Source organism: Hyperoodon ampullatus (assembly GCF_949752795.1).
Source record: "Hyperoodon ampullatus genome assembly, chromosome: 10".
NCBI classification, from domain to species: domain Eukaryota; kingdom Metazoa; phylum Chordata; class Mammalia; order Artiodactyla; family Ziphiidae; genus Hyperoodon; species Hyperoodon ampullatus.
The window spans coordinates 3,097,324-3,119,714 of NC_136923.1; the positions used below are offsets into that span (position 1 = coordinate 3,097,324).

Here is a 22,391-nt window from a genome sequence, read left to right on the forward strand (position 1 = left end):
CCACTTTTATTCAACACAGTTTTGGAAGTTTTAGCCATGGCAATCAGAGATGAAAAAGAAATAAAAGGAACCCAATTTGGAAAAGAAGAAGTAAAACTGTCACTGTTTGCAGATGACATGATATTATACATAGAGAATCCTAAAGATGCTACCAGAAAACTATTAGAGCTAATCAATGAATGTGGTAAACTTGCAGGATACAAAATTAATGCACAGAAATCTCTTGCATTCCTATACACTAATGATGAAAAATCTGAAGGAGAAATTAAGGAAACACTCCCATTTACCACTGCAACAAAAAGAATAAAATACCTAGTAATAAACCTACCTAATGAGACAAAAGACCTGTATATAGAAAACTATAAGACATTGATGAAAGAAATTAAAGGTGATACCAATAGATGGAGAGATATACCATGTTCTTGGATTAGAAGAATCAACATTGTGAAAATGACTATACTACCCAAAGTAATCTACAGATTCAATGCAATCCCTATCAAACTACCAATGTCAGTTTTCACAGAACTAGAACAAAAAATTTCACAACTTGTATGGAAACACAAAAGACCCCGAATAGCCAAAGCAGTCTTGAGGGGAAAAAAACGGAGCTGGAGGAATCAGACACCCTGACATCAGACTATACTGCAAAGCTACAGTAATCAAGACAGCATGGTACTGGCTCAAAAACAGAAATATAGATCAATGGAACAGGATAGAAAGCCCAGAGATAAACCCACGCACCTATGGTCAACTAATCTATGACAAAGGGGGCAAGGATATACAATGGAGGAAAGACAGCCTCTTCAATAAGTGGTGCTGGGAAAACTGGACAGCTACATGTAAAAGAATGAAATGAGAACACTCCCTAACACCATACACAAAAATGAACTCAAAATGGATTAAAGACCTAAATGTAAGGCCAGACACTATCAAACTCTTAGAGGAAAACATAGGCAGAACACTCTAGGACATAAATCACAGCAAGATCCTTTTTAACCCACCTCCTAGAGAAACGGAAATAAAAACAAAAATAAACAAATGGGACCTAATGAAACTTAAAAGCTTTTGCACAGCAAAGGAAACCATAAACAAGATGAAAAGACAACCCTCAGAATGGGAGAAAATATTTGCAAATGAAGCAATTGACAAAGGATTAATCTCAAAAATATACAAGCAGCTCATGTAGCTCAATATCAAAAAAACAAACAATCCAATCCAAAAATGGGTGGAAGACCCAAATAGACATTTCTCCAAAGAAGATATACAGATTGCCAACAACCACATGAAAGGAGGCTCAACACCACTAATCATTAGAGAAATGCAAATCAGAACTACAATGAGGGCTTCCCTGGTGGCACAGTGGTTGAGAGTCCGCCTTCCGATGCAGGGGACACGGGTTCGTGCCCCGGTCTGGGAAGATCCCACATGCTGTGGAGTGGCTAGGCCCATGAGCCATGGCCGCTGAGCCTGCGTGTCCAGGGCCTGTGCTCCTCAATGGGAGAGGCCACAACAGTGAGAGGCCCGCGTACCGCAAAAAAAAAAAAAAAAACTACAATGAGGAATCATCTCACACCAGTCAGAATGGCCATCATCCAAAAATCTACAAACAATAAATGCTGGAGAGGGTGTGGAGAAAAGGGAACCCTCTTGCACTGTTTGTGGGAATGTAAACTGATACAGCTACTATGGAGAACAGTATGGAGGTTCCTTAAAAAACTAAAGATAGAACTACCATATGACCCAGCAATCCCACTACTGGGGATATACCCTGAAAAAAACCATAATTCAAAAACCAGTCATGTACCACAGTGTTCATTGCAGCACTATTTACAATAGCCAGGACATGGAAGCAACCTAAGTGTCCACTGACAGATGAACAGATAAAGAAGATGTGGCACATATATACAATGGAATATTACTCAGCCATAAAAAGAAATGAAATTCAGTTATTTGTAGTGAGGTGGATGGACACAGAGTCTGTCACACCAGAGTCTAGTAACTCAGAAAGAGAAAAACAAATACCGTATGCTAACACATATATATGGAATCTAAAAAAAAAAAAGAAAAACGTTCTGAAGAACCTATGGGCAGGACAGGAATAAAGACGCAGACGTAGAGAATGGACTTGAGGACACGGGGAGGGGGAAGGGTAAGCTGGGACGAAGTGAGAGAGTGGCATGGACATATATACACTACCAAATGTAGTGTATATATTTTTTCACCCCTAATGACAGATCATCAAGATATATGAAGCAAAAATGGGCATAACTGAGGGAGAGATAGCCGGTTCTACATAAGAGTTGGAGCCTTCAATACCCCAGTCTCAGGGGTGGATAGAACAACCACAGAGAGGACAAGTGAGGAAGTAGAGGACTTGAACAACACAGTGAACCAACCAGATCTAAGACACACGTGACCCTACCCACCAACACAACACACAAGTGCACGTGGGGCCTTCTCCAGGACAGACCACGTGTGAGAGTACAACTTACATCTTAGCAGATTTTCAAAGATAGATGTCATACAAGGTATCTTCTCCAACCACAATGGGAGGACGTTAGAAATCAGTAACAGAGGAAAAGTGGGAAATAAACAAATTTGTGGAAATTACACAACACACTCAAAAGAACCTTGTACCAAAGAATAAATCACAAGGGAAAGGAGAAAATACTTAGAGATGAAGGCAAATGAAACAGGACATACCAAACTTAGCAGTGCTAAGAGGGTAATTTATAGTTATAAATGCTTACACTAAAAAACAAGATCACAGATCAATAACCTAACTTTATACAACTTGGGGAACTAAAAAATAAGAACAAATTAAACCCAAAGCTAGCAGAAGGAAGCTGACAATAAAGATTAGAGCAGAGATAAAATAGAGAATAGGAAAGCAATAGAGAAAATCAACAAAACCCAAAGTAGGTGCTTTGGAAAGATTAGCAAAGTTGGCAGACTGTTAGCTAGACTGACTAAGAAAAAAAGGGAGACAAATTAAAATAGAAGTGAACACGGAGACGTTATCACTGACTGTGGAGAAATAAAAAGGATTATGAGCAATTGTACCCTAACGAATTGGATAACCTGGATAAAATGACAAATTCCTAGAAATACAAAACCTGCCTAGACAGAGTCACAAAGAAATAGAAAATCTGAATAGACTCACAACTAGTAAGGTGACTAGATCAGTAATCAAAAACTCTGGACAAAAAAAAGCTGTGGACCTGATTGATGGCTTCACTGGTGAATTCTACCACATATTTTAAGAAGAACTTACTCCAAGCCTTCTCAAACTCATCTAAAAAAATTCAGGAGAAAGAACATTTCCAACTCACTCTATGAGGCTGGCATTGCCGTGATACCCCCCAAATATCTCTGGCCCATCTTCTAGACGTTCACCAGAGAATTTTTCTAAAACATCCAGAGGGAATCCCCTGGTGGTCCAGTGGTTAGGACTCCACGCTCTCACTGCTGAGGCTCGGGTTCAATCCCTGATCGGGGAACTAAGATCCCACAAGCTGTGTGGGGCAGCCCAAAAATAAATAAAAATTAAAATAAAAACAAAATAAAATATCCAGCCAGATGGGTTCTTCGCCCAGTGACCTGAATCTGGTTCCTGTAAGATCTATTTCCTGTTGTAAAGAGAGGAGCAATGGTGCCTCCAGAATCAGGCTGCACACATATGGACCCCATCTAAGAGCCTCAGCCCCCCAGGGATGGGCCCCACAGCAGATAGACACAGCTGCACTGGCTGTGGGCCGAGATCTTTGCTCCCATTTCATTCATTGTTTCTCACTGGTCTTCATGCCCTTAGGGGTTAGCATACAGAAGGTGTTTATTTTTTTTTAAATACATATATTTATTTTATTTACTTATTTATTTTATTTTTGGCTGGCTTGGGTCTTCGTTGCACGGGCTTTCTCTAGTTGCAGTGTGTGGGCTTCTCATTGTGGTAGCTCTCCTTGCTGCGGAGCACAGGCTCTAGGCACACGGGCTTCAATAGTTGTAGTACATGGGCTCAGTAATTGTGGCTCGCGGGCTCTAGGGTGCAGGCTCAGTAGTTGTGGCGCACGGGCCTAGTTGCTCCACGGCATGTGGGATCTTCCCAGACCAGGGCTCGAACCCGTGTCCCCTGCGTTGGCAGGAGGACTCCCAACCACTGCACCACCAGGGAAGCCCCCAGTAGGTGTTTAATAAAGACTGCTGAATGACTGAAGTTTGAGGCCTGGAGAGTTCAGCGTCCGATCCCTGGTGACACGAGGCTAAGACGAGGAGAAGGGATTCGGATTCAGTTGTCTAAATCCAGCGCCTCGACTCCTTCCAGTCCATGGCGCTAAGAAAGATTCTGCTCACCTCCTAGGCCACCTGCTCAGCCCCTCGTCCAGGCTCTCTGGACACCGGACATACTGCTGGACAAGGCCCCCAGCCCTTCTCTCTGATTCGGAACCAGCTCCCAGTCCATCCTGGAGGCGAGCATTCAGCTCTGTTCACCCGGCACAGCAAACGTTCCCAGCTGCGTTGAAACATGATAAGGACGGGCCTGGAAATCCGCATTTTCAACAAGGACGCCAGGAATTCTGACTTGGAAAGGTTTGGTGTTCCATGTCCTGGCTCCCAGGGAAGCTGGTTAGTATTTGTCAGCCTCAATTTCCCAGAGCTGAAAAAATGAGGCTAATAACTCACATGCAGGGGTGGGGCTGGCACAGATGAGGTGAGGCCCCGACCCACGGTGAACACTCGTTAAATGATACTTAATTCCTACCAGCGAATATGAGTTCATTTCAAGGGGTTGATGAGAGCCAGGGAGAGAAAAAATAACTCTTTACCCTGCGGAAGGTCCTTGCATCTTAAATACAGTATCAGCACTCCTTCTGGGGCCTCCACGCAGCTCATCATTCTTTTCAAACTCCAAACTCTGCAAACCTCACCTCTTTCCCACTAAATAAATCATTAAAAGATTCAAAGTCTGGGCCTCATAAGCCTCCCCTGGAATGGAGTGAAAAGCAGACACGTGCTCCCCGGGCACAAGGAGCAAAGTCCTACGTTTGCAAAATGGTCAAAAATGAGTCATTTCATTTGTGGAAAATGAATACATCTGATCTTGCAAATGTTTTGCCTCGGGGAAAAGAAGCGCACGCGAATTGTCAAACAGCCTTCTCCTGGAAAAGCAGTTTCCTGCTGCTCGAGGAGGCTGAGACAGCCAAGGAGAAAGACAGTGCCTCAGATCATTGGAGTCTAAAGAGAAATAACCTCCCCATGAAGGGGCCCTGGGGAGGGTGTGAGCAACAGGGGGTCTCCCAGGGTTCAGTTCCTTAACATTCAGCAAAGAATCAGCTCAGGGCGTCCATCAATACCTCACTTTGTCAGCCTAACGAAACCCAGACATCAAGCATGGCCCCTTGGGCTTCCCTGGTGGCTCAGTGGTTGAGAGTCCACCTGCCGATGCAGGGGACACGGGTTCGTGCCCCGGTCCAGGAAGATCCCACATGCTGCGGAGCGGCTGGGCCCGTGAGCCATGGCCGCTGAGCCTGCGCGTCCGGAGCCTGTGCTCCGTAGCGGGAGAGGCCACAACAGTGAGAGGCCCGCGTACCGCAAAAAAACAACAACAAAACCCCAGAAAAGGTGGCCCCTTCTGCCCACTATCTTTAGTGAGGGTTTGTTGTGGACGTAGGGATGTGAAAGATTCTCCACTGACCAAGGTGAATGGTCCACTTTTCTTTTTCCTCCAAGTTCATGGCTTGAAAACATTTATGGGTCCCTGAATCCAATAAAACAAACATTAGCTTGTCCATGTTCTATATGCAAGATATCATGCTGGGGCTCCAGAGATACCTAGTGATACCAAGGTAAATTCATTCCACTAAGGCCCTTGTGGCCTACTGTGTGCCTGGCAGGTGCTGGTCTACCTGGAAACGACCCAGGACCACATCCGGGGTCCATTACTCTGCCTGGGGAAGTAAGACAGGGGCTCACATCACTAGGACGCAAAAGCAGCATGAACTTGGATATCAAAAGCAAGCACAGCAGCCACAGAAGGCAAGGATGAAACCAAGCAGGACCCTGTGGGGCTCCTCCTGGGCAAGGAGCCTCTCTGTTCAGCCTCTATGACCTTCCCTGAGTTCCAAAGGGCAGTTCAAACAGTTGCCAATCAGGGAAGGGAGGGGATGCAGAGACAAGGGAGGGGCGACCAAGAAACAATAGGGAGGCTGGGAGGGAGGCTCAAGAGGGAGGGGATATGGGGATAAATGTATACATACAGCTGATTCACGTTTGTTATACAGCAGAAACTAACACACCATTGTAAAGCAATTATACTCCTACAGAGATGCTAAAAAAAAGTAAAGAAATAATAGTGCAGCCTGGGGGCAGGGTCCTGGTTCCCCCTCAAGATATACACAAAACAGTATCTTTGAGCTCTTTACAGAACTAAAACCTCTACAGATGGAAGATGTCAGCATTCTTCATTCCAGAGAAGACCACCTGAGGTCAGATTAAAGGAACTAGAGAAGCTCATCAAGAGACCAGAAGACCAGATTAAAGGACTGCAGGTCCCACACACACCTTAATCCTTACCAGCAACCCCACCCTTGAACCATTGCTATAAAACTCCTCACCAAATCCTCCTGGGAGGGGACAACACAGTTTTCAAGGGCAAGAGTCTGCTGTGTCCCCCTTTGCCTGGCAAAGCAATAAAGCTCTTCTTTTCTACTTCACCCCAAACTGACTCTGAGATTTGATTCGGCACCGGTGCACAGAGGCCAGGTTTTCAGCATCAAGGGGTGGAGGGGAGGACAGCACTTCATCCATGCCCCCCTCAGTCCCCCCAAGCTGCTGAGTCCCTCAAAGTTTCAGGGAGGCAGCAGCTTGGGGGAATTCCGAGCAAGGCACAGGTTTGCCCCGTGGAGGGGGGCAGAGGAAACAGCACAAGTCACACGCACAAGGCGGAAGGCAGGCAGGGAGTCACTGGATGCATTTAGAAGGCGGGGGCACCGCTGGGTGGGAGCAAGCAGGAGGTCGAGGGGGACTCAGGGGAAAACCAGGCTGCACAGGTGGGAGGTGCCGGCCGAGGGGCAATGGGGATCGTGGAGAAGCAGAGGGTCCCTGTTTCAGAGCACTCCCTCTGGCAGCCCTGAGGGCCGAGGGGCTACAGAGAGGCCACCCGGCGGGGTCTGGGCTCACTGACAGAAGAGACCCCACGACACTCTTCCCTGGAAACCCAATTTTGCAGCTGTGCTGGGAGGCAGTGACCTAAGCGTGGGGAGAGGACTGGGACCCATCAGGGGTCATATCTGAGCAGTCTGGCAGCTCCTGGTCCTGAGCAAAGGGAGGACTGTGTGTCCGTGTGTGCGTGCGTGCGTGCTGTGCCCACACCGGAGAGCAAAGGGTGTGACATGTGGCCAAGGCCCGATGCCGACGTCCACGGCCCCGGGGCTGAAACGCAGGATGGAGACGCAGTCCAGACCTGAACACGGCACCTTCAAGTCCTGACAGTTTCCACCCACGACCCAGGAGTGCACACAGCCAAGTGGGCTGGAGCCATCGGGGTGGGGTCCTCAGCCCTAGAAGAGCTGCAACGCAGCCTTCTCTGCCCGCGCCCCCATCAGTTTTCTTCCTTGCCTGGCGCTGAGGCGCCAGGCGTCCTGCCGAGAACCGTCTGGCTGGAGCCGAGAGCGTATGTTCACGCTGCACTCCACCGCCTGCGTCCCGAGGCCGTTCCTGTTCCCGCCAGGCAGCCACGTGATGCAGCTGGGGGTCCCTGCACACGTCCTCCCCCCTCCCCCGAGGGGAGAACCCTCCTCCCTGGGCCCGGCTCCAGCGTCAGTGCCTTCAAAGAACCACCTTCCCGACACCCCTCCACCACCACCACGAGATGCTGAGGCTGGAGGTGGGGGGACTGGCTGGGCGCCCAAGCTCTTCAGGGCCATTCGCTGGCCACCTCGAGGTTCGCTCATCCTATACACACCTCCCACCGCTGCTCACGGGGAGCCCGGCTGGACCCACAGGTCTCAGGAGACCTCAGTGCAGGGCCCCATCTCAGTCGCAGCACCTTCTGGGTGAGTGTGTCAGTCAGAGAGGGGGGTTCTCAGATCCCAACGGGGCGGGGGGCGGGACCTCACCCCCCCATTCATGAGCCAATCCCCTTCCAGTGTCATTGCACACCCCCAGTGCCGGGACGCTCGCTGCTCAGCAACCCACCCTCCCCTCGGACGGCTCTTGATTTTTAATAAGACGTCAGACACGGGTACAGTTCACAGCCCAGCAACAGCACAGGGACTCAGGGGAGGCTCGCGGCCACCCCGTCCCTGCCTGCCCTGCCCCCCACCTCCTGCGAGAACATTCTGTGGCTGCCTGTGTCTCCTGCCCTTGCCCCAGGATGTAACGTGAGGCCCATGCTCTCCTGCACCTGGCTCTGTTCGTGGGCAGCACCCCTGGATCTCTTCACCGCCGGCAGCCGACAGCACACTCCTCTCTCACAGCTGCAGCGCTGGGATGTCCCCGGAAGTCCGGCCGGGCCTCCTCCTGCATCTCCTGGACACCCTCTGTCCCTCAGAGCGACTCCCCCAGCCCCTTCAGGCCCTCATCCTTGTGACACTCTGTTCGGTCCCCTTCAGTGTGTGTGTCTCTGCTTCCGGCTGGGACCGTGCATGACTCGGGGCCACCAGCCCCAGCCCCTCTACTGGCCCTGCCCGTGTCTCCTGGGTTAAGCCACAGCCGAATGCATCGGGTACTGACTCCAGGGAGCCTCCCCGGGATGCAGCCACCTTCACCTCTGCCTCTGGATCCGCAGGCTGCCCAGACGACCCCACCCTGCCTGACACTCCCAGCGCCAGATGAGCATCTCCTCTCCCCAGGGCGTCACAGGAAGGTACCTACCATCCGGTCTGCAGCCAGTGGGCCCCGGGGCCCCTGTGGCTCTTTAATTGCCTCCTTGTCTCTCCTTCCTGCCCCCACTCTCTCTACCACCCATTGTCTCCCATCCCCCATGGCTTTCTTGGCCCCAGCTCAAGCCTTGAGACCTGCTGCACCAGCCCCTGGGCTGAGGAACTAACACCCCCCGCATGGTCCAGTCAGAGCCCCCAGCTGGTAGGGGTGTGGAGGCAGAGGGGTCTCCGCCGCAGGCCCCGAGAAAGTACCAGCAGTCTGCTCCACGCACGCTGGAGAAACACGGCAGTCCAGGCTGAGAGCCCGTGCCTCCACCAAACTCCCCAAAGACTCACCCCACCTGCCCAGCCTGGCCTCAGGGGCTGTCTGAGCTGAGACGATTCTGGTCCTACGTGGGTCACAGCCCAGGCAAACTAGGTCACCATCAGCCCCGATGGGAAGGAACCAGGACCAGCCGGGGTGACCTCCGTGAAGGTCACTCAAGGACCAGGAAAGCGCACGCAGTAAACTGGCGCTCTCGCTCCAGGACCCCAAGCCAGCACAGCACGGCCAAGGTGCCCAGGTGGCGGGCAGGGCTCTGACCTGGCCAGACCCCGCCAGAGAGAAAGCAAAGCACATGGTTTCACCGATGCCACCCACTCCCAGGACAGAGGCACAGACAGAGGCTGATGACACACGTACCTGACGCTGCGGAAGCTTTCTCCTTCCGACCTGCAACGAGAGAGAACACACGCTGAGAATGCAGACCCTCCGCTGCCAGGGACCCACGCGAGGATGTTAGACCTGGCGCCCCTGAGCCCCGCTGCCCAGGATCCCTTCTCCAGCCTCAGCAAGCTGCCCCCCACCCAGCCCCAGGGCCACCTCTAGGAGCTTTAGGGCTCCTCTCCCACCCCCCTTATGCCCATCACTTCGAAGGTAATTGTTTTTACAGGAGCTGGGGAGCAACCCCAGAGCTGCAGGGGGAGCTACGGTTCCAGAACTCTGTGTCCAGGCTCTGCAAGGCAGCAACCAGACCAGTGAATGAACGAATGCGCGTGGGCGCTGCGCTGGCCTTGCTGCTGCCCCTGCTTGGTATTTGCAGCGTGTCTCCCCACTCCCAGCTCTATTTTCAAGTGCCCAGAAATCAATTACACTGCTTTACAAAGGAGACAAGGCTGAATGTCAAGAAACCAGACAATAAGATCGTATCACGCGCACTTGAACTTTCACGGAGACCGAGAAACACGCGGAATCCATCAACAGTGACGACTTCTGCTCTATAAGCCGAGGGAAAGGGACTTTGGGATTAAACAGCTCAGGGCGAAAGAGGCTGGCGCGCTTCCTGGGTCTGAACAAGCAAAGGGCTGCGAGTAAGCACACTTGGGACTCTAATCCCTGAACATCCCAAACTGGATTTCACTGCCAGAGAGCCTGAGAAATAAAAACACGCTTAACCCAAAGTCAGATGACTTTTCTTTCAGCAAGTTGCCTTTCCAGTCATCTTGAAGACTGGCTGCACGGCCCCCTTGGCACGGAAGCCAGGGGGCGGCTTCTCCCACTGAGCCAGCCTGGCTGACCTCAGGAGACCACCCTGTGCCCCTTCCCCCTGTCTGCTGCGTCGGAGAACATGTCATCCCGGTTGCCTTTCAAGCTGATTGACAGGCCGGTGCAGGACCGTGTCTCTGGGATGCCGGCAGCTGGTGGCTGTCCAGAACCCCATGTCCGCGTCTCTCGCTTTAGCCACACAACGCCACAGGCCGTGGAGCGTGTCTCATCGTCACGCTCAGGTGTCTGTGTCACAGCCACAGGCCACATCCCGTCAAGCCTCGGGTGCCACCAATGAAGACGACGATGAGACACGCTCCTTATTCGGTCCTCACTGTGTGCCGAGCCCTGGGCTGGGCCCTGACGCATGTAATCTGTGATTTCCACAGCAACCTGGCAGGTCCAGCACGGTCCCCGCTGAGCACATGAGGGACTGAGGGTCCCGGACGCTAAGCGCCACAGTCACATGACCGGCCAGTGCCCAGGTGCATTTTGAACCCAGATATGCGAACTCCACCCTCTTCTTGCCAGGCTGAGCTCCTGACGCAACCTCAGTGGTCAGCAAACCACATTCTGCCGGGTTCAGAGTCTGGGCAGAGGTGATGGGGCTGGTGATGGAAGGGGACACGGGTTTGCAGGTGTGTGACCCCTGATCAGGGACTGGTTACCCAGGGATACTGTCATTTATAAGAAATGTGTATTTACATATTTGGTCATTCAGATGACCAAAGTGTCACCAAACGCAAGTCCATGTGCCCGACACACAGTGAATCCAAACAATACGAAAATGTCGGCGTGTGGAGCAGAGAAAGGTTTATTGCAGGGCTGTGCAAGGAGACAGGTGGCTCATACCTTAAAAACCCCCAGAGGTGAACGAGGGGCGTGGTTAATTGTTGAGAACTTCTCGGTGTCAGATCCTTTGTTCTTGAGGTCGGGACCTGGGCAGGGAACGACGTTCCTGTAACCCTCCACCCAAACAAATGTTATTCTCTGTTCTGACAAGAAAAGGCAAGGTCCCAAGGCTCGACTTTCGCCCTCTGAGGTCCAGGCCTGGCTAAGAGGAGGGGGTCCCTGCGGGGGCTGGGTACCGTACCTGGGAGCATCCGTCTGGGTCCTCCCGCCAGCGCCCTGGCCCGGCTGAAAAGGCAGATCTCAGCTGGCGGCGCCCTCAGGGCCAGGTCTCCAGACCCTGCCCAGCTGTCATCACCAAGGGAGCCGGGAGCCCAGGACCCAGCCGGCCCTCAGGCTCCTCAGGCCACGCAAACGGGAGGCGGGGGGAGCGTGTGCCAGGTCCCACGGGCCGCAACCCATGCAGACTGCTGCTGCCACTAGGTCCCGCAGGCGGGGATGGGGAGAGGTTCACCGCCACCTCAAGGCCTGGGCCCGGCCAGTGGGCAGCCGTGGCGAGGGCCCTGCGGGATGCAGCCTGTCCCCCGGGACGCCCAGCTCACCCGCCAGCCCGAGGTGGGAAGGCCTGGAGAGCCCCGGAGAGAAGGCCATGATCCCCCTCTTACTGCACTCTCCGCCGCGAGGACCACAGGCGGCGGAGGGTGGCTTCTAACCGCGGAGCTAAGGGTCTCGCGGTAACCTTCCCGCTCTCAGGGTCTCGCGGTAACCTTCCCGCTCTCAGGGTCTCGCGGTAACGGTTTTGGTTGCTCAGTAACGGCCGAGTGCTATGGGTCACGCGCCTGCCCAAGTGCCTATTACAAAAATATATTTCTCACATGCAACGGGTCTTCATCCACAGTTTCCTGCTCAAAGTTTCCAAAACCCTTGGAATTTCCTGAGAGATAAGAGCAGTGGGAGCCGCACAGAGGGGGACAGAGCCCCCAGTTTGCCACTCAAGCACCCAGGCCCACTGTCACAGGTGGATGAGCCTGGGCTCCCCTGGCAGCACCCAGCCCGCCCGTTGCTCTCACCAGCGGCAATGAGACAGCAGGTAGTTCCCAGCTGCCTGAGTGTAAACCCCTGTCCAGAAGGACCCTGGACTCCCTCCAAGTGGGCATCAGCACCCACCACCACGGCCACACTGCCTGGACGCTGGCAGGTGATGAAGACCGGAACAGACCTTATGCCCTCTCCCCCAGGGGCCGAGACAAGGTCAAACCAGCCCTCTATCAGCTGAAGAGTCTCTAAAGCCGTTCTCAGGAAGCCCTGGCAAAAGCCAGCACGGACTGGTGAGGTAGACTGATGCCCGATCAGAGGAGCAGGTCAGTAAAGCTGCCTAAAGCCCTCTGTCTCATGCAGAGGGAAGGGTGGCTTCCACAGGAGATGATGCATCCCATGCCCGGAGCCCAGCAAGGGCCTGGCACCCAGCAGGCTCCACGGAAAAGGCTGCTGTGTGAACCCATGATGGAGTTGGCCCAAACCTCACACACTAAAAGCCACACACAGCAGAGTCACATTTACACCAAGGACAGCACATTCAGAGGACCCTTGGAACTCCAGGGCATATCGCTGTCAGTCCTAGGACAGGAGGAGCAACGAACAACGCAGAGGGGGGTGAGCAGATGAGGCCCGTGTGCGCACAGATGTGGCACTAGCGTGGACTGGGCAGCAGGCAGCGGGAGCATCCCAGAGCCCTCTGGTTTCCTGCCCATGAATGGGAACCAGGAACAGGATGACTTCCTAAACCGGCATGAATGGAGGTGAGGTCACAGAAGCAGTCTCATACCTCTTAACCCAGCCTCAGGGGACTGACCCCAATGGGTCATCCAGGGCCAGGTTGAGGCTTTACATGTGTGATGCTCAGGTCAGAGATGCCTTAGTTTGGGATGCTCTAGACACACCTGGAGATAAGGATTCTGGCACAAGGCGTTTACTTGGGAGGCAAGGCAAGGGAAGTGAGAAGACAAAGAGAAGTTGCCTAATTACGGCTGTTATCAAGCTGCCCCCCATTGTGGGAGTCCTCCACTGCAGGCAACAAGAATTGGTCCACCAGGGAGCCCTGGGGGCCAGTGCAGAGCTACCACCCAAGGGTAAGTTGCTGCAGTCCTAGCTGAGTCTGCTCCTAGAGGACAGTAAGTCTCCACACTCCAGCCTGCCACACAGGAGGCCAAGGGGTCTCCAGCCTCAAGAGAAGACCCCAGGCACAGAGGTGCTGGCGGCTGGAAGTGAGAGGCTGGGGTGAGGGGCTCTGCAGCCAGTGCTCCCTGGCCTAAGCGAGAGCCCCCTGCTGTCCTTATGATAACACCATGGATAACTGAGCCGCCATGTGGACTTCAGAATGTCAAGGGTACAAGTGATCATTTCATCCTCTTGTTTCACTTCTGTGGTGGACCCTGGAGACTGACTCATTCAACATGTGTGCCAACCCCTCTTTCCATGCCTTGTGTGAGTTAGCCTCTGGAAAACTGAAATCTACATTTCTCAGACACCCTTGCATCTAGAGTTCGGCAGGTGACCTGAGTTCCTCTGGACAGATTTCTATGTAAGATTTAAAAGGTGGAAGCAAACAACACAGGGTGGTGGAGGGATGGGGCTCCTGGATGGCAAGGAACAGAGGGGTCTGGGCCTGAGCATTACAGACAGTGGGGTTTCCATGGCAACAGGGTCAGGTGGGGGTAGGCAACTGTCCAGGCTGTGTTGTGTCTGGCTATGGGGCATCCAATCTTGGTCCCCTGGTAGTCCTGGAATCTCAGTCCTAACACCCAGGAATAAGTCCTCTCCTGCTCAAATCAGAAAGAGTGGATTCTGTCATCTACAACTAATCACTGTGACTGATACAAATTCAGATTCTGAAATCACCTCTATTGTTTTTCTTGTGTGGAAGAAATACAGAAACGTTTAAGATAAACAAGTAAAAATCATCTGTAATCCACCACCTGGAGGTACTGAAACATACCGAGACACATGGTAATCAAATTCACAAAAATTAAAGACAAAGAAAAATCACTGAAGGCAACGTGGGAAAAACGACAAATAACATACAAGGGAACTCCCATAGGTTAACAGCTGATTTCTCAGCAGAAACTCTAACAAGCCAGAAGGGAGTGGCACAATATATTTAAAGTGATGAAAGGGAAGAACCTACAACCAAGATTACTCTACCCTGCAAGGATCTCATTCAGATTCGATGGAGAAATTAAAAGCTTTACAGACAAGCCAAAGCTGAGAGAATTCAGCACCACCAAACCGGCTCTACAACAAATGCTAAAGGAACTTCTCTAAGTGGGAAACACAAGAGAAGAAAAGGACCTACAAAAACAAACCCATAACAATTAAGAAAATGGTAACAGGAATATACATATCGATAATCACCTTAAATGTGAATGGATTAAATGCTCCAACCAAAAGACACAGGCTCGCTGAATGGATACAAAACAAGACCCATATACATGCTGTCTACAAGGGACCCACTTCAGACCTAGGGACACATACAGATTGAAAGTGAGGGGATGGAAAAAGATATTCCATGCAAATGGAAATCAAAACAAAGCTGGAGTAGCAATACTCATATCAGATAAAATAGACTTTAAAATAAAGAATGTTACAAGAGACAAGGAAAGACACTACATAATGATCAAGGGATCAATCCAAGAAGAAGACATAACAATTATAAATATATATGCACCCAACACAGGAGCACCTCAATACATAAGGCAACTGCTAACAGCTATAAAAGAGGAAATCGACAGTAACACAATAAAACTGGGGGACTTTAACACCTCACTTACACCAATGGACAGATCATCCAAACAGAAAATTAATAAGGAAACACAAGCTTTAAGTGACACAATAGACCAGATAGATTTAATTGATATTTATAGGATATTCCATCCAAAAACAGCAGATTACACTTTCTTCTCAAGTGCACAGAGAACATTCTCCAGGATAGATCACATCTTGGGTCACAAATCAAGCCTTGGTAAATTTAAGAAAATTGAAATCATATCAAGCATCTTTTCCGACCACAACGCTATGAGATTAGAAATCAATTACAGGGGGGAAAAAAGGTAAAACACACAAACACATGGAGATTAAACAATACGTTACTAAATAACCAAGAGATCACTGAAGAAATCGAAGAGAAAATCAAAAAATACCTAGAAACAAATTACAATGAAACCATGACGATCCAAAAGCTATGGGATGCAGCAAAAGCACTTCTAAGAGGGAAGTTTATAGCAATACAAGCCTACCTCAAGAAACAAGAAAAATCTCAAACAACCTACCCTTACACCTAAAGGAACTAGAGAAGGAAGAACAAAGAAAAACCCCAAAGTTAGTAGAAGGAAAGAAATCATAAAGATCAGAGCAGAAATAAATGAAATAGAAATAAAGAAAACAATAGCAAAGATCAATAAAACTAAAGCTGGTTCTTTGAGAAGATAAACAAAATTGATAAACCTTTAGCCAGACTCATCAAGAAAAAGAGAAAAAAAAAATGTTAGGGCTTCCCTGGTGGCACAGTGGTTGAGAGTCCGCCTGCCGATGCAGGGGACACGGGTTCGTGCCCCGGTCTGGGAAGATCCCACATGCCGCGGAGCAGCTGGGCCCGTGAGCCATAGCCGCTGAGCCTGCACATCCGGAGCCCGTGCTCCACAGTGGGAGAGGCCACAACAGTGAGAGGCCCACGTACCACAAAAAAAAAAAAAAAGAAAAGAAAAAAAAAGAAAAAGAGGGAGAGGACTCAAAATCAATAAAATTAGAAATGAAAAAGGAGAAGTTACAACAGACAATGCAGAAATACAAAGTATCCTAAGAGACTACTAAAAGCAACTGTATGCCAATAAAATGGACAACCTGGAAGAAATGGACAAATTCTTAGAAAGGGATAACCTTCCAAGACAGATCCAGGAAGAAACAGAAAATATGAACAGACCAATCACAAGTAATGAAATTGAAACTGTGATTAAAAATCTTCCAACAAACAAAAGTCCAGGACCAGATGGCTTCACAGGTGAATTCTATCAGACATTTGGAGAACACCTAACACCCATCCTTCTCAAACTCTTCCAAAAAATTGCAGAGGAAGGAACACTGCCCAACTCATTCTATGAGGCCACCATCACCCTGATACCAAAACCAGAAAAAGATACTACAAAAAAAGAAAATTACAGACCAATATCACTGATGAATATAGATGCAAAAATCCTCAACAAAATACCAGCAAACAAAATCCAACAACACATTAAAAGGATCATACACCACGATCAATTGGGATTTATCCCAGAGATGCAAGGATTCTTCAATATACACAAATCAATCAATGTGATACACCTTATTAACAAATTGAAGAATAAAAACCATATGATCATCTCAATAGATGCAGAAAAAGCTTCTGACAAAAGTCAACACCCATTTAAAATAAAAATTCTCCAGAAAGTGGGCACGGAGGGAACCTACCTCAACATAATAAAGGCCATATATGACAAACCCACAGCAAACATTATTCTCAATGGTGAAAAACTGAAAGCATTTCCTCTAAGATCAGAAACAAGACAAGGATGTCCACTCTCACCACTATTATTCAACACAGTTTTGGAAGTCCTAGCCATGGCAATCAGAGAAGAAAAAGAAATAAAAGGAACACAAATTGGAAAAAAATAAGTAAAACTGTCACTGTTTGCAGATGACATGATACTATACACAGAGAATCCTAAAGATGCCACCAGAAAACTACTAGAGCTAATCAATGAATTCGGTAAACTTGCAGGATACAAAATTAATGCGCAGAAATCTCTTGCATTCCTATACACTAACAATGAAAGATCAGAAAGAGAAATTAAGGAAACAATCCTATTCACCACTGCAACAAAAAGAAGAAAATACCTAGGAATAAACCTACCTAAGGAGGTAAAAGACCTGTATGCAGAAAACTATAAGACCCTGATGAAAGAAATCAAAGATGACACAAACAGATGGAGAGATATACCATGTTCTTAGATTGGAAGAATCAATATTGTGAAAATGACTATACTACCCAAAGCAATCTACAGATTCAATGCAATCCCTATCAAATTACCAGTGGCATTTTTTACAGAACTAGAACAAAAAATATTAAAATTTGTATGGAGACACAAAAGACCCCGAATAGCCAAAGCAGTCTTGAGGGAAAAAAACGGAGCTGGAGGAATCAGACGCCCTGACTTCAGACTATACTACAAAGGTACAGTGATCAAGACAATATGGTACTGGCTCAAAAAAAGAAATATAGATCAATGGAACAGGATAGAAAGCCCAGAGATAAACGCACACACCTATGGTCAACTAATCTATGACAAAGGGGGCAAGGATATACAATGGAGGAAAGACAGCCTCTTCAATAAGTGGTGCTGGGAAAACTGGACAGCTACATGTAAAAGGATGAAATGAGAACACTCCCTAACACCATACACAAAAATGAACTCAAAATGGATTAAAGACCTAAATGTAAGGCCAGACACTATCAAACTCTTAGAGGAAAACATAGGCAGAACACTCTAGGACATAAATCACAGCAAGATCCTTTTTAACCCACCTCCTAGAGAAACGGAAATAAAAACAAAAATAAACAAATGGGACCTAATGAAACTTAAAAGCTTTTGCACAGCAAAGGAAACCATAAACAAGATGAAAAGACAACCCTCAGAATGGGAGAAAATATTTGCAAATGAAGCAATTGACAAAGGATTAATCTCAAAAATATACAAGCAGCTCATGTAGCTCAATATTAGAAAAACAAACAACCCAACCCAAAAATGGGCAGAAGTCCTAAAGAGACATTTCTCCACAGAAGAGATACAGATGGCCAATAAACACATGAAAGGATGCTCAACACCACTAATCATTAGAGAAATGCAAATCAGAACTACAATGAGGTATCACCTCACACAGGTCAGAATGGCCATCATCCAAAAATCTACAAACAATAAATGCTGGAGAGGGTGTGGAGAAAAGGGAGCCCTCCTACACTGTTGGTGGGAATGTAAATTGATACAGCTACTATGGAGAACAGTATGGAGGTTCGTTAAAAAACTAAAAATAGAATTACCATATGACCCAGAAATCCCACTGCTGGGCATATACCCAGAGAAAACCATAATTCAAAAAGACACATGCACCCCAATGTTCATTGCAGCACTATTTAGAATAGCCAGGTCATGGGAGCAACCTAAATGCCCATCGACAGACGAATGGATAAAGAAGATGTGGTACATATATACAATGGAATATTACTCAGCCATAAAAAGGAACGAAATTGGGTCATTTGTAGAGACGTGGATGGATCTACAGATTGTCATACAGAGTGAAGTAAGTCAAAAAGAGAAAAACAAATATCGTATATTAACGCATATATGTGGGACCTAGAAAAATGGTACAGATGAACTGGTTTGCAGGGCAGAAACAGAGACACAGGTGTAGAGAACAAACGTATGGACACTAAGGGGGGAAAGTGGGGTGGGGGTGGGGGTGGGATGAATTAGGAGATTGGGATTGACATGTACACACTAATATGTATAAAATAGATAACTAATAAGAAACTGCTGTATAAAAAAATAGATAAAATTCAAAAATTCCAGAAAAAAAAAATACAATCCATACATCAAAAAAAAAAAAATCATCTGTAATCCACCACCTGGAGGTACTGTAATATTTTTGCATGTTTATCTCCAGGCTTTGTTTTTGTGTGTGTGTGTGTGTGTGTGTGCGTGCGTGCGTGCGTGCGTGTGTGTGTGTGTGGTATGCAGGCCTCTCAACGCCGTGGCCTCTCCCGTCGCGGAGCACAGGCTCCGGACGCGCAGGCTCAGCGGCCATGGCTCACGGGCCCAGCCGCTCCGCAGCATGTGGGATCCTCCCGGACCAGGGCACAAACCCGTGTCCCCTGCATCGGCAGGCGGACTCTCAACCACTGCGCCACCAGGGAAGCCCCCCAGGCTTTGTTTTTTTATTATTATTTTTATATAGTCAAAATGATAGTTTATATCATTCTATTTATTTAGCTCTGCTCACTTAATGTGGATTATGAACATCCCAGTGGCCTTGTCCACGAGGCCTTCAGCTCTCTAGACCAAATCAGGTTCCTCTCCATCCACTCTTTTTTTTTTAATTAATTTATTTTTAAATTACTGTATTGAGGTATAATTGACACAGAAAAAGCTGTATGTATTTAGATGATGACTTTGGAGATAAGTATATGTCTGTGAAACCATCACCACAATCAATGCCACAAACATATCCATCACCTCCAGAAGTTTCCTCTACCCCCTTTATTTACTGTTTTTTTTTGTGTGTGTGATAAGAACACTTAACAGAAGTTCTATCCTCTTAGCCAAGTTCCAAGCATTTAATAAGGCATTATTATCTCTGCGGACGATGCCATGCAAATCTCTAGAACTTACTCATGTTGCATGACTGAAACTTTGTACCCTTTGACCATCCCCTGTCCATCTCCCTCTCCCCAGCCGCTGGCAGCCACTGTTCTACTCTCTTCTACGAGTTTGACTATTTTAGATTCCTCATATAAGTGGCATTATGTAGAACTTGTCCTTTTGACATTTCACTGAGCATCACATCCTCCAGGTTTATCCATGTTGTGACATGACAGGATTCCCTTTTTTAAGGTGGAATAATAGCCCATTGCATGTATATATCATACTTTCTTTATCCATCCATCAGTCAATGCACATTTAGGTTGCTTCCATGTCTTGGCTATTGTGAACAATGATGCAATGAACAGGGGGGCAGATATCTCCTTGAGATCCTGATTTCAATTCCTTTGTGTACATACTCAGAAATGGGATTGCTGGATCATATGGTAGCTCTATTTCTAATTTTTTGTCCAGCTTTGGTGTCAGAATAATGCTGGCTCATGAAATTAGTTCAGAAGTGTTCCTTCTTCTAGTTTTTGGAAGAGTTTAAGAAGGATCAGTATTAATTCTTATTTAAATGTTTGGTAGATTTCCCCTGTGAAGACATCTGGTCCTGGGTTTTTCTTTGTTGGTTTTTCTGTTTTTCTGGTCCTGGTAATTCAGCTCTTTCAATCTCCATATTTATTATTGGTCTGTTCAAACTTTCTATTTCTTCTTCATTCCATTTTGGTAGGTTGCAGGTAGGAATTTATCCATCTCTTCTAGGTTGTCTAATTTATTGACATAGAATTGTTCACAATAGTTTCTTACAGTCTTTGTGCATAGCATTCTTTGTCCCTGACTCTGGTGATGTTGCTCAGTACCGTCCCAGAAGTAGAAATATTGGCTCCATCACAGAGTGTGAATATGGTTAAGGCTCCTTCATACACAGGGCCACACTGCACCCCGGAAGACCTAAGCGCCACCACCCTTGAATGTGAGGGCGAAGAGACAAGAGATGAGTCTTTAGAGCAGCGGTGCACATGGATCACCCGATGATCTGATTAAAATTCAGACTGTGATTCAGGAGGTCGGGAGTAGGGCCTGAGATGCTGCATTTCTAACAAGTTCCCCGGAGAATCCCCCCAGAGGCCCTCAGCCTGCCTGCTCTTTCCTGTTAGTACCTGGGCTCCATACTGACACAGCCCCTGGGCACCTGTGCCTCAGCCTCCAAGGCAGCAGCCCCAGCAGCAAAGCCTGTGCTTGTTTCCACTCTGCTTGCCTCAGGCCCTGTCTCCATTTGGCTCTCAACTCCAGGCTCCATGACCCCTGGTGTATGTGTGGTTCTTAGGGGTTCTGAGTTGGGTTCTCCACTCGGTGTGGGGTGAACTTATCCCCTCAGACCCAGGATGCTTCACTGCCCTGGGTGGGGTAGGGGACACCTGTGACTACCTTTCCTGCCTGCCCTCTGTCTCCTCATCTTATGCCAATAGTATAAGAAGACCCTCAGCTACCTACCCAGCCTTTCCTAGTCCACGTGGTTTAGGCGAAGTTAACCCTCTATAATACCAGAATCAAAAGGTGAGCATATAACCTAGATCTGGCCAGTCAACAGATTTCACTGCCTTTGTTTCAGTCACCTGTTTGAGGCTGAACATGTGACCTGGGCCCAGCAAACCCATGCCAGGACTTACAACAGAACTATTGTGGATGAGAAGCTCTCTGCCCTCTGCGGGGGCTGCCAGGGCCACTACATGCAGCTCGCTGCCCAGAGAGTGAGGCCAACATGGAGAGCAGGGCTAAGGTAACTCCTGAGGTCATACTTTGAGCCCCTAGGTCAAGCTGGACCTGAAGCTGAATTGATCTGGATGGGGGTGGGCCACCACAGAGCTAGGACCAAAGACATCACAGCAAGGCACCAGCTTGGGCACTGAGGCTTGTGTGTGTGTGTGTGTGTGTGTGTGTGTGTGTGCGTGCGTGCGTGGGTGCATTCAGCACAAACTAAGGAGGCAAGAGTCACCAAAAGAGAAACCCCACAAGTGTCCAAAGCCACCTCCCCACACACACACACGTCACCCACACGCATATGGGCACGCACACAGTCCAGGCCAGGGCAGCGGGGGTCATGGTGGGGGGACTGCAGCCGACAGAGAGGAGGGCCGCTCCAGTCCCATGGGAGGTTTTACAACATTGCTGGTATCTTCGCATGAGATGCAAAACAATAAAAATACGAGACGCATTAGGCGGCTGTTAAGTAGCTTAATGGGAGCGTGAGTCAAAACAGCATTTAAATATGGTACAGCGGCCGATTTGGAGTCTTTAAACAGCCTTTAAACAGCCTCGTGTCTTTCATCTCTCCTTGGGGAGGAAATCCACACTCTCATCACTGTCTTTCTCATATGTGAGTACAGGGCCTTAGTATGTACCCTCTGGGGGTCCACACAGGAGAGGTGGCCGGGTCAAGGTCACACAGCCTATAGGGGCAGAGTGGACACGCAGACAAAGGTTGTCTTACTAAAACCCTGGGTTTGACTCACCACCAGAGGCAGGTTTCCTGGGAAGCTATGGAGGCTGAAACTGCAGGGCCTCACTTGTTTGGCCCCTTCTCATACCTGACACGTAATTCTGGGGTCTTTTTCTTAAAAAGCACCACACCAAACTATATAAGTTCTATGATTCAGGCCTCACAAGGCATGAATCAGCCCCAACTCCCAA

The 22,391-nt window shown here is 48.6% G+C and overlaps 1 protein-coding gene across 1 annotated transcript in view; it reads right to left on the reverse strand.

Moving 5' to 3' along the window:
• The window catches only part of IQSEC1 (IQ motif and Sec7 domain ArfGEF 1), a gene marked incomplete at both ends in the record, with an annotated part of 318,762 nt that overhangs the window by 222,382 nt on the left and 73,989 nt on the right, over window positions 1-22,391 (reverse strand). Inside the window, one exon of the mRNA XM_079713576.1 lies at window positions 9,562-9,591. Within this exon, the coding sequence (XP_079569702.1) occupies window positions 9,562-9,591 (30 nt within the window). The remainder of the gene's footprint in view (window positions 1-9,561; window positions 9,592-22,391) is intronic.